Raw genomic sequence first — 11,962 nt, 5'->3', positions numbered from 1 at the left:
TTGTTATTTTTATAATTTTGTTTATTATGACTGAGCTATTGCTTGTCCCGTTTCTTGTCCAGATGATATGACAAGAAGAGTTTTAGTGCTGATGATGTGGCAGGAGGAGTTTGTGGCGGAGCTATGAATTTTAGAGATGCTCTTACCGCCTAGATTTTGAGCTCCCGCCACTTCACCAAAATTAAAACGTAAAATCAATGGTCCCTTATTTCTCCATCCCCATTTTGCCCTTCTCCTTCCTCGACAAGCTTTTACCAAATAACTACGCCAAAAATCAATGAAGAAAATTTACACTCTCCACTCCGAATTTCCATTATCCAGATAATTCGAGGCTGATTTTGCAGCCCCTACGGTGTTTTACCCTCAAGTTCGTACAATCGGCGTACAACTGTATCCAATGCTGGGAAGTTCAGCATACGATGACCCCTCCAAAGCATTTGTAGGGATTCGATTTGTTCTATTCGGGTTCGATGCAGTTCGTGAAGAGGAGGTTTCATTTCAATGGAGTTTTATTTTTTAATTTATTTGGGTGTCACTTGAAGAACAAAGCTTTTACTTTAATTTGGGATTCATTTTTTTTTTCAGGTGCGGTCCATGCTTATAGAAGGAGGGGGAGTTGATACTGTGAATTATGGACCGTATTGCAATCACGTGATTGTCGATAAGCTTGTTTTTGTGAGTTTTGCATCTTTAAATTTGAGCATTTTATGAATTAAGTTTAGTGTATGGTTATATTGTAACTATGGTTTCTATAGTTTTGGATTCTTTCTCACTTCATACCGTTGATCAGTGTTCAGTTGAAGCTTTTAGTTGGAAATGGATATGCTTTCATTCATTACGGAATAGAACAGCATTAATATTAGTATTGATTTTGATTCCAATAGCTTTAATTGTATGGAAATGGAAATAGTTGCATGAATTCTGTTTTCTTATGTCATGCAGGATGATCCCATATGTGTTGCTGCACGAAGAGATGGCAAAGTATTGGTGAATGGACTTTGGGTGGAACACAGTTATGATTCGGGAATGCCTGTTGATCCTACCCGTGTATGTTTCTCGTGTACATCATCTTTCAGTTGTCTTGCGTATTTTAGTTGAGAGATGCATCTATTGTGTTAGGCTAGAATTGGCTTTTAAAGTCCAAGTTGCATGCTTCAATGTACTAGTGCTCGTTGTATCCATAATCCATGTTCAAGTGTATTGGTTTCTGCATGCATTAATGTCGAACATTAAAGTGTAGAGACTCTTGGAAATTCTACTTTCTTGTGTTCCCTGATAGTGAAAGATAATATATCTCGAACACTTTCAATTTTTCTGTTCTAAGTTCTTATTCTGATTCCTCACAGGTTTTGTATTGGCCAATGAGAGATCTGAATGGGATTCCAGGAGCTAAGTCTCTGGTTGTGTGCCTGACTGGATATCAAAGACAGGAGCGAGATGATATCATGGTTCAGACATTTTACTTAATCTCTTCTTCCTTTTGAACCTAAATGCAAAAGTTCTACTCTTTTAAATTCCATTAAAACTGTGTCGTCTCATTCTATCTTGAACTGGCTTCTTGCACAGAATATGGTTTCCCTGATGGGTGCCAACTTTTCAAAACCATTGATAGCTAACAAGGTTACTCATCTGATATGCTACAAGTGTGAAGGTAAGTTTTGTAATTTATTTTTAATTTGTTGCTCAAGATATTGGTGCCAACTGTTATTTTCACTTTATTTATATGTGCATCTATGATCTATGGATCTTCAAAACTGTCATATTTGTTAGCATATGACTGTTTTGTAGTTACTATCTAGTAAATGATGTGTATAATTATGAAAAGTGTATGCAATCTATGATAGCAGATGTTTGGAAACCCATCGAACTAACCTTTCCTAAGTTCTTTGCTGTATGTGCTTGTTCCGTTAATGATCATGATGGCATAGTATAGTTCTTCATTTGTTTTTTTTTTGTATCGAGAATATAGCATTGTACTTCATGTTTGCACTAAATGCATCTTCAAAGGCTTACATGTTTGCAATTTTACATACTTCTGTATGTATTTCCATTTGATTAGTCCAGGTATTTCTGTGATTTCCATAAGCACTTAGAAATTGAATTATTCAGGAGAAAAATATGAGCTTGCCAAGAAGATAGGATTCGCAAAGCTAGTTAACCAGCTCTGGCTAGAAAGTTGGTATGTCCAAATTTGACAATCACCAATCCAAAAATAGAATAAAGATTGAATATTTGATTTACTATAGTAAATTTTAGCTCTCTGTCACATTGATCTATGATTCTTATTCTGCAATTTCAGCCTGAAGGCTTGGGAGCTGCTTCCGGAAGCCGATTATGCTAAAAGGTGAGACGTGTTGGAAAATAAACATAGGCAATCACGAATATGAAAGAGAATGAACACAAGAAGTTGTTTACCCAGTTCGATACAATGTGTATCTACGTCTGGGGGCGATGCCAAACCAGGGATTTCACTATATAATTTCAGGATAAACATACTTTAACAATGAGGGAGCACCTCTATTTATAAGCAACTAGAGAGCCCTAATTCTAGTCAAACTAGGAAACATATTCCATAAGGAAATATCTTTTAAGGAATAAATCTATCACAAGGAAATATACTTCAAGGAAACAAATCCTAAACATGGTAGGAGATATTTTAGGCTCCATAATTAACAATCTCCCACTTGGAGACTAACAACTCCTAAACAACCATTTCCTCGTGATCTCATCCCTTCATCCGCTTAGCATCGCCTAACCTTCTCTTCAAGTTCCAAGGCTAATTGAAGCTATGCATAGCTTCAATTTCTCTAAGGTCACCACCTTAGTAAACATGTCTGCAGGATTCTCACTTCCAAGTATCTTCACAAGTTGCAGGATTTTCATCTCCACTAGGTGTCGGATGTAATGATATTTCAACTCCACATGCTTTGTCCTAGAATGAAACGCTGGATTCTTCGCCAAGAAAATAGCACTCTGACTATCACTGTAGAGTATGCTACTCTTGTTCTCCTTCCCAAGTTCATCTAAGAAACTCTGCAACCACACCATCTCCTTGCTTGCATCTGTCGTAGCTACATATTCAGCCTCCGTAGTAGACAAAGCAACAGTCTTCTGCAACTTAGAAGTCCATGAAATAGCAGTACCACCATAAGTAAATACATACCCGGTTGTGCTTCTTCTCCCATCAAGATCATTGGACGCCAAGTCTGCATCCACATAACCTGTTAGCTCGACATTCTTGCCATTGAAACATAAGACGCTTTCTGTAGTACCTCTCAAGTATCGAAGGATCCATTTAACTGCTTCCCAATGTTGCTTGCCCGGATCACCCATGAACCGGCTCACTACTCCCACTGCTTGTGCAATATCAGGCCTCGTACACACCATTGCATACATAATACTGCCAATTGCTGAAGCATAAGGAATTTTCTTCATTTCAGCACGTTCTTCTTTTGTACTCGGCGACTCCTTCTTCGACAGCTTAAAGTGACTGCCCAAAGGCACACTTACTGACTTCGAATTATCCATGTTGAATCTTTCCAAAACCTTACCAATGTAAGCAGCTTGCGAAAGATACAATTTTCCTGCCGCCTTGTCACGCTCGATTCTCATGCCCAAAATTTGATTAGCCTCTCCAAGATCTTTCATGGAGAATCGTTCAGAAAATTGCCTTTTCAACTTATCCATCTCCTTTTGATCACCTCATGCGATCAACATATCATCAACATATAATAACAGAATAAGATAGCTCTTGTCAAACCTCTTGTAGTAACAACAATGGTCAGCGTAGCATCTTTTATAGCCAATCTCCATCATGAATCCATCAAACTTCTTGTACCACTGCTTTGGAGCTTGCTTTAAACCATACAAGCTCTTCTTCAACTTGCATACAAGGTTTTCCATTCCTTTTACTATGAATCATTCAGGCTGTGTCATGTACAACTCATCCTCCAAATCACCATGAAGGAATGCCGTCTTTACATCCATCTGATGTAACAATAGATTTTCTGCAACTACCATACTCAACACTAAACGAATAGTAGTTAGTTTCACAACAGGAGTGAACACATCTGTATAATCAATACCGTATCGTTGCTCAAATCCCTTGACAACCAGCCTAGCCTTGTAGCGCTTGCTACCATCAGCTTCACCTTTGATTCGATAGACCCACTTGCAATGCAATACCTTTTTCCCTTTAGGAAGTTCCACAAGCTCCCATGTGCCATTTAGGAGAAGAGAGGCAAACTCGTCATCCATGGCAATTTTCCACCTTCGTTTATCAGGGCCTTCTCCTGCCTCTGCATAACACTCGGGCTCACCACCATCAGTAAGTAACAAATAGAAATTAGAGGGCAAGTACCTATCAGGTGCACGTCGCTCTCTAGTCGATTTAGGCAGCGGAATAGTCGGTGGTGGAGTGCTTGGTTCTTCTACAAGCACCTCTTCAGCATTCTGACTCTCCTTGCTCCCACTCGAGTTTGAGATGTCTAGCTCGACCACTTGTGGCTCAGAACTGCTGGGACTTGACGCCTCCAATCTATCCTTGTACAATACCTGTTCATTGAAGATGACATCTCTACTGCGAATAACCTTACGGTTCTGCTCATCCCAGAGTCTATAACCGAACTCATCGCCTCCATAACCAATGAACGTACACTTAATAGATTTAGCATCCAACTTACTTCTCTCAACGGAACTAACATGAGCATAAGCAACACAACCAAAGATGCGTAGGAAAGATAGATTTACCTCTTTTCCTGTCCAAACCTCCTCGGGTATCCGAAACTCCAAGGGAACTGATGGACCTCTATTAATTAGGAATGCAGCTGTGTTGACTGCATCTGCCCAAAAACTCTTTGGCAATCCACTTTTCAACCTCATGCATCTTGCTCGCTCATTCAACGTTCTGTTCATGCGCTCTGCGATTCCATTCTGCTGTGGAGTTCCTTTCACAGTTTTCTCCATGCGGATTCCATTCTCGACGCAGAATTCCTTGAACTTTGCAAGTTCATATTCTCCTCCATTATCGGATCTTAGACACTTCACCTTCATCCCGTTTTCAGTTTAAACAAGGGCTTTCCATTTCCTGAAAGCGTCAAACGCATCGGATTTACTCTTCAGAAAATAAACCCATAGCTTTCGAGTAGAGTCGTCGATGAAAGTTATATAATATTCAGAGCCTCCTAGGGACTTCACAGGTGCTGGTCCCCATAGATCAGTGTGGACCATCTCCAACTTCTGTGTCTTCAATTTTCTGCCTCCTCTTGAGAAACTCACCATTTTCTGTTTCCCAAACACGCAATCCTCGCACAGGCCAACTTCAACAGTTTTCAAGCCAGGCAGTAGACCTCTTGAGCACATTATCTTCATCCCTTTCTCGCTCATGTGGCCAAGACGACAGTGCCACAAATCTGCATTATTTGCCTCACTTGCAATATCAATGCAATCTTTGGAGTTAGTTGTGGTATACAACGTACCCTCCTTCTTACCTCGAGCTACTATCATAGCTCCCTTGGTAATCTTCCAATTGTTGCAGCCAAACGTCACGGTGTACCCTTCTGCATCAAGCTGCCCAATCGAAATCAAACTTCTCTGCAATCCAGGAATGTGTCTGACTCCATTCAGTTTTATTACGGATCCATTGGACGTCACTACCTTCACGTTTCCCTTTCCCACGATATCTAAGGGCTCGTCATCAGCCAGATGTACCTTCCCAAAATCGTCAGAAACGTAGTCTTCCATTATCTCCACATTGCTGCAGGAGTGAAACGACGCCCCAGAATCCAATACCCACGATTCCATCGGACTACTGACGCTCAAGACCAACACCTCGCCATCGTCATCAGACATGGTAGCGTTTGCTGTCTTCATGTCCTTCTGATCCTTATTCTTATACTTCTTCGGTGCCTCACATTGATTTCTAAAATGCCCAAACTCATCACAATTCCAGCATTTAACTTTATCCAAATCCTTCTTGGATTGACTCCTTCCTCTGGAATTTGATCTTCCACGATTTTGCTTTTCCTTCGATCTGCCTCTCTGTTCTGTATTCAGTGCTGATCCTGAAGTAGAAGATCCTGATTCTCTCCGGCGAACTTCCTCTCCAATCATCAGATCTCTTACTCTGTCAACTGTTAGTTTTGTCTCTGCAGCAGTAACTGCTGTCACTGTGCCAGCCCAACTCTCAGGCAGAGACGATAGCAAAATCAGGGCACGGATTTCATCATCGAATTTTATATTAACCGAGTTCAGTTGCGAAGTAATCATGTTGAACTCGTTGAGATGTTGTTGCACCAGCTTTCCCTCTTGCATTCTAAAATTAAACAATCGTCTAATCAGATGTACCTTGTTTGCCATTGATGGTTTCTGATACATGTCCTCCAAGATCTTTATCATCTCCTTTGTCGACTTTGCTGCAGTCGTGTGATAAGCCACATCCTTGGACAACGATAGCCTAATCGCGCTCATCGCTTTTCTGTCCAGCAGCTCCCACTTCTCATGTTCTATCTTTTCGGGTTTGGTTTTTAAAGGCTTCCAGAGATCTTTACCGTACAGGTAATCCTCAATCTGCATCTTCCAAAATCCGAAATCAGATCCATCGAACTTCTCTACAGCAATTTTCTCGTCGATCCCCATCGTGATTTCTGCCGCTTAAACCCTAGGCTCTGATACCAGTTGTTGGGAAATAAACACAGGCAATCACGAATATGAAAGAGAATGAACACAAGAAGTTGTTTACCCAGTTCGATACAATGTGTATCTACGTCTGGGGGCGATGCCAAGCCAGAGATTTCACTATATAATTCAGGATAAGCATACTTTAACAATGAGGGAACACCTCTATTTATAAGCAACTAGAGAGCCCTAATTCTAGTCAAACTAGGAAACATATTCCATAAGGAAATATCTTTTAAGGAATAAATCTATCACAAGGAAATATACTTCAAGGAAACAAATCCTAAACATGGTAGGAGATATTTTAGGCTCCATAATTAACAAGACGCAAGGTTCTATGCTTTTACTCATGACATAATGTTGCTCAACTTTCAGCACACATGTATGTACCTTCATGATAGTTTTGGTTACTATTTCTTAGACTTGCAGATGGGGTTCTCCAGATTTAAGGCAAATTGGTCTCTTCTTTCTTTTTCTTTTTTTTAGTTGAAGATGAATTAGTTTAATTCGGCATTTCACATTCCACGAGTTAATAAGTTCATAAGGTTGTCCCATGATGATAGAGATTGAGTTCAGCATTATTACTTTTTTAGTTAAGGGCCAGTAGCCTTATAGGATTAGTCGCTTGAGAGTGAGGGCAAGTAGGAGTCTTGGTGGGAGATTCTTATAAATTCTTCAGCAAGTTTGTGAGTCGGTATCTATGGATCAAGCATTGAAACTGGCAAGTGCCATGGACCTCAAGTGAGGTGTTTATATATTCCAGTTCTTTCATTCAATTTATTTCTGTTTCCTGTTCAGTTGTTTCTTGCATTGCTCATTCACTTTTTGCATACACCGCCTTTACTCCTGAGGTATGACACAGTGGATATGAATTGGAGATGGAGGCTAAAGCTAAATATTCTGAAGAAGAGACACAAGACATGAGCCTAGTAGATGTGAAAAAGAATGACATCATCAATCCTCACAATATTCAAATTGAGAATAAAAATTTACATCAGTCACCTGAACGGCAGGGGGGTTCTAGAAACAGTGGTTATGTGCCTGCATTCGAAAGTTTTGCAAATGTTGGAAATACCGGCAAAACCCGCTCCACTCCTAGAAAGGAGAATACCAGCAAAACAAACTCAACTCCAACCAAAGAGAAGACCAGCACCCAGTCAAGTCCTAGAAAAGAGACCGACTTTGGAAAAACATCATTATCTCATGATACTCACGGTGACAAACTTGATACATCATACTCTTCTTGTTCCTGGAGTCCTGCTAAAATGTTCTCTGAGGTGCCATTTAATGTGCCCGATGGTAAAGGAAACACTGAAAACATTGAGCATGCCTTAGCTTCAACATCTGGAAGTGCTAAGAAGTCAGTAGATGATGGCTTGTCCAAATTAAGTAGTAAGAGTATGAAGGCCAGTCTCCCTCTGTGGTCAGAAAGAACTGAAATTAATCCAGGCAGTCCCATGTCAAATGTAAGTAAAACCGGGCTTCGTGGAGGTATTGATATACCAATGGAGAGAGATCTGGATGCAACTGATTCTCATGGCATCAAATCACAATTGGTGGGAAGATTGTTGCTCCCAAATGAGGGACAAACCATTGGTTTGCCCAATAAGATGAAACCAACTGTTCCCTGTGGTAATTCGAGATCGCCAGTTTCAAGCCATTCTCCAAAAACATTGATCAAGAGTGGATTGGCTACAAAAGCGAAGGAAACGTCGGTTTCTAGATCTTTAGTTGATGGTTCATGTCGAGTAGCCTGTGATATGTCTCCGGTTAAAGGTACTAGCTGTTTTAGGGAAGAAGTTACTGGTGCTTTTGTCACGCCATCAGGGAAAATTCAAGATGGAACTGGATCTGCTGTAGATAAAACTCCTTTAAAGGGAGATGTGTTGCACCTCGATGAGGAAAATGTAAGCAGTTTGCCCCGTACAAAGAAAATGACCGTCTCACGTAGTGGTTCAAAATCAAGGAGACTAAGCCGTTCTTCAACTACCGGAGCTAGTTGTTTGAGGGAAGAAGTTGATGGCAGTTTTGTCCTGCCATCAGAGAACATTCATGAGGGAACTGAATCTGCTGGAACAAAAACTCTTTTAAAGGGATCCTTGTTGTACCTTGACGAGGAACAACAAAGCAGTTTGCCTGGTACGAAGAAAATGGCCGTTTTACCCAGTGGTTCAAAATCAACAAAGCTAAGCCGATCTTCAAAGATATTAATGGGAAGTGGATTGAATACAAAATCAATTGAAATGGCGGTTTCTGGATCTCCAGTTTGTGGTACACGTCAATTAGCTGCCGATGTTCCTCCCACAAATATCACTAGTTTTTTGCAGGAAGAAGTTGGCGATGTTCTTAACATGCTGTCTGAGAGGGATGGAGATGGAACTGAATCTGGAGGAATAAAGACTCCTATAGAGGGAGCTTCAGTGCACCTTCACATGGAGCAAACCAGCAGTTTGCGCGGTAGGAAAGCTACTGTTTCTCGTAGTAACTCCAAATCAACGAAACTAAGCCGTTCTCGGAGCACGTTAATGGGAACAGTATTGGGTACAAAAGAGACAGACATGCTGGTTTCTGGAACTCCAATCCCTGCTTCACATCAATCAGTTGTTGATATATCTCCAACAAATATCACCAGCCATTTGAGAGAGGAAGCTTCACTGGCCTCTAAAGAAGCTTTAGTCACGTCTACTCTACTTAAGGAAAGACAGGAGTGCAATGATCAAACAATTACATTATCTCGAGGAAGACCCAAAAAGCAGAGGTTGCCTGATTCCGATGGGAAGGACCTTTCTCTGAGAAGGACCGAATCTTGCACCGAGGGACAAGAAATATATCAAAGTGATCCACCAGATTTCAGACCCCCATTTCCGAGTACAAGCTCTACAGTAGAGAAACTGGATGATCAAGCGGATTTGAACTCTTCAAAGGTAGATCACAGTGGTACCAAGTCAAAATCCCCAAAGAAAAAGATGCTTGCCAGGAAGACATTGGGTTCCAAACCAACTATCTGTAAAGGGAAATCTACAAAACATAAAGGCCTGCTTTCTTCCGTATTGCAGAACAAGTTCATAGGTCATTCGAATGGAGCAGTAGGCGTGGAACACAAAGAAAATGCTTCTCTTGCCGAGAAGTTTGTCACCGTCTCTTCAAACCGCAATGAAGATGTACCTGTAGGTGATGAAACTGAAACTCCAGAATGCGAAGGGCTGAAGAAATCTGCAGAAGTCGAAGAACCTCATACAAGCAAGCAACCTGGCAAAAAAACCACAAAAAAGATGGAGGCAAAATCAAAGGTTAAGAAGAGCGCTGAAGCTAAAAAGTCTCCAGAGTTGCCAGAACCAACATCAACTGTTGATGTTGTAGAGAAAAAGGTAGCAGAGGGCAAGAAACGTCCTTTGACCAAGTCTAAGACGAATAAGTTGAAGGATCATACCAAGGAGGCCAAACAAGACGAGAAGGAGGCTCTCTTGAACAATCGAGAAAAGGTTGTGTTGTCTGGTAAAACTGCTAAAAGACCATCTAAGAAACTGAAAGGTTCACATGACGTGGAGAAGGAAAATGAACCTGTTACAAATGAGCAACCAAGTGTAAGCTGTGATACGGGAGCAGCTGGAAAGTCTACTCATAAACTTAAAACACCTCTAAAAAATGGCCGGGCAAATGACCTAACCACCAAGACCGAACCTGCATGGTTTATATTGAGCGGGCATAGGCTTCAAAGAAAGGAGTTTCAGCAGGTTATAAGGCAATTAAAAGGAAAAGTATGCAGGGACTCTCATAATTGGTCGTATCAAGCAACACATTTCATTGTTCCGGATCCAATTCGAAGAACTGAGAAGTTCTTTGCAGCTGCTGCATCTGGAAGGTATTCCTAATTAACTCATTGTTATCAAATTTTTATGTGACTGAAACTGTACCTCATTAAATGCATCCTGCATAACTTGATTTTTGCAGCTGGATTCTCAAAACTGATTATCTAACTGCTAGCACCGAGGCTGGAAGGTTTTTGTCTGAAGAGCCATATGAATGGCATAAGAAATGCTTAACTGAAGATGGAGCAATCAACTTAGAAGCTCCAAGGAAATGGCGTCTTCTGAGGGAGAGAACAGGCCATGGTGCATTTTATGGAATGCGTATAGTCATTTATGGAGAGTGCATTGCTCCTCCACTGGTATGCTATTAACTTGTTTAATTCTACTTTTGTCGCTATCTTAATGATTTGGGAATAATGTGTATACAATATATGATCATCAAATTTAGGATACTTTGAAGCGTGTTGTAAAGGCTGGAGATGGGACCATACTCGCAACCTCGCCTCCATACACGCGTTTTCTAAATTCAAGGGTTGATTTTGCCATTGTTAGCCCGGGCATTACCCGTGTTGACATGTGGGTGCAGGAGTTTCTCAGACACGAGATACCCTGTGTTCTTGCTGACTATCTGGTAGAGTATGTGTGCAAGCCTGGTTATTCCCTTGATAAGCATGTGCAATACAACACTCATGCTTGGGCGAAGAGTTCACTTGAGAATCTGGTTAAACGTGTGGAGGAGGCAGTTGATGAGCCTAAAACACCAGAAGAGAACTGCGTTGATGACGCAGCATGCCAAGTGTGTGGATCGCGTGACAGAGGAGATGAGATGCTCATATGTGGTGATGAGAGTGGTAGTCACGGATGTGGTGTCGGTGCCCACATTGACTGCCTTGATCCTCCACTTGAGGCTGTGCCGGAGGAAGACTGGTTCTGCCATGACTGCTGCCGGAAAAGTAGTAGCCAGAGTTTGAAGAAACGAGCCTCAAAATCGAAAAAGTGATCAGTCTATTGATTCTTTATTAAATTCTTACAAGGCTCGATGGCATTTATGTTTGACATAATGCTTGTGTTGTTAAGTAGCAAAAAGACAATAAAGTTACTGAGTATTGCTATAGACTTAGAATGTGTTTACTGGTAATGTACAGATAGTGAAGATCCAAACCCTTAAATTGTCAAGTTTGTTATGTTAGATTTTGTAAATTATTGTACATCATCCTGAAGAATTCATCGGATCAATTGTTGCCTTATACGGAAGCAACTACATAAAAGCAAATGAGCCGAACAATTATCCTGAGTTTGTATTTGGATTTTGAAAATTTACATGGAGATGGTAAACACTATATTTACAAGATGATATGATAATATGAGAAGCTATTTGACAAATTGATTAAACAAACTTATAAATTGTACGATATATATTTTCAGCAGTATATAGTACTCCATTTGTCCCGGCTAAGATGACACATCTTTTAGTTGAC

The 11,962-nt window shown here is 40.7% G+C and overlaps 1 protein-coding gene across 1 annotated transcript; it reads left to right on the top strand.

Annotated features, from left to right (window-relative positions):
* Positions 1-236: 236 nt before the first annotated feature.
* LOC121740876 lies at positions 237-11,731 on the top strand. Its single transcript, XM_042133527.1, has 10 exons — positions 237-490; positions 586-675; positions 943-1,047; positions 1,347-1,448; positions 1,567-1,651; positions 2,110-2,179; positions 2,300-2,344; positions 7,538-10,537; positions 10,627-10,843; positions 10,933-11,731. Exons 1-10 carry the CDS (start codon positions 398-400, stop codon positions 11,482-11,484), a joined length of 4,359 nt encoding a protein of 1,452 aa, XP_041989461.1. The 5' UTR covers positions 237-397; the 3' UTR covers positions 11,485-11,731.
* The last annotated feature ends 231 nt before the right edge of the window (positions 11,732-11,962 follow it).

This window comes from Salvia splendens, chromosome 1, assembly GCF_004379255.2.
Source record: "Salvia splendens isolate huo1 chromosome 1, SspV2, whole genome shotgun sequence".
Taxonomy (NCBI): domain Eukaryota; kingdom Viridiplantae; phylum Streptophyta; class Magnoliopsida; order Lamiales; family Lamiaceae; genus Salvia; species Salvia splendens.
The sequence above is the reverse complement of the archived record's forward strand: the minus strand, read 5'-3'. Positions and strand labels throughout refer to the sequence as shown.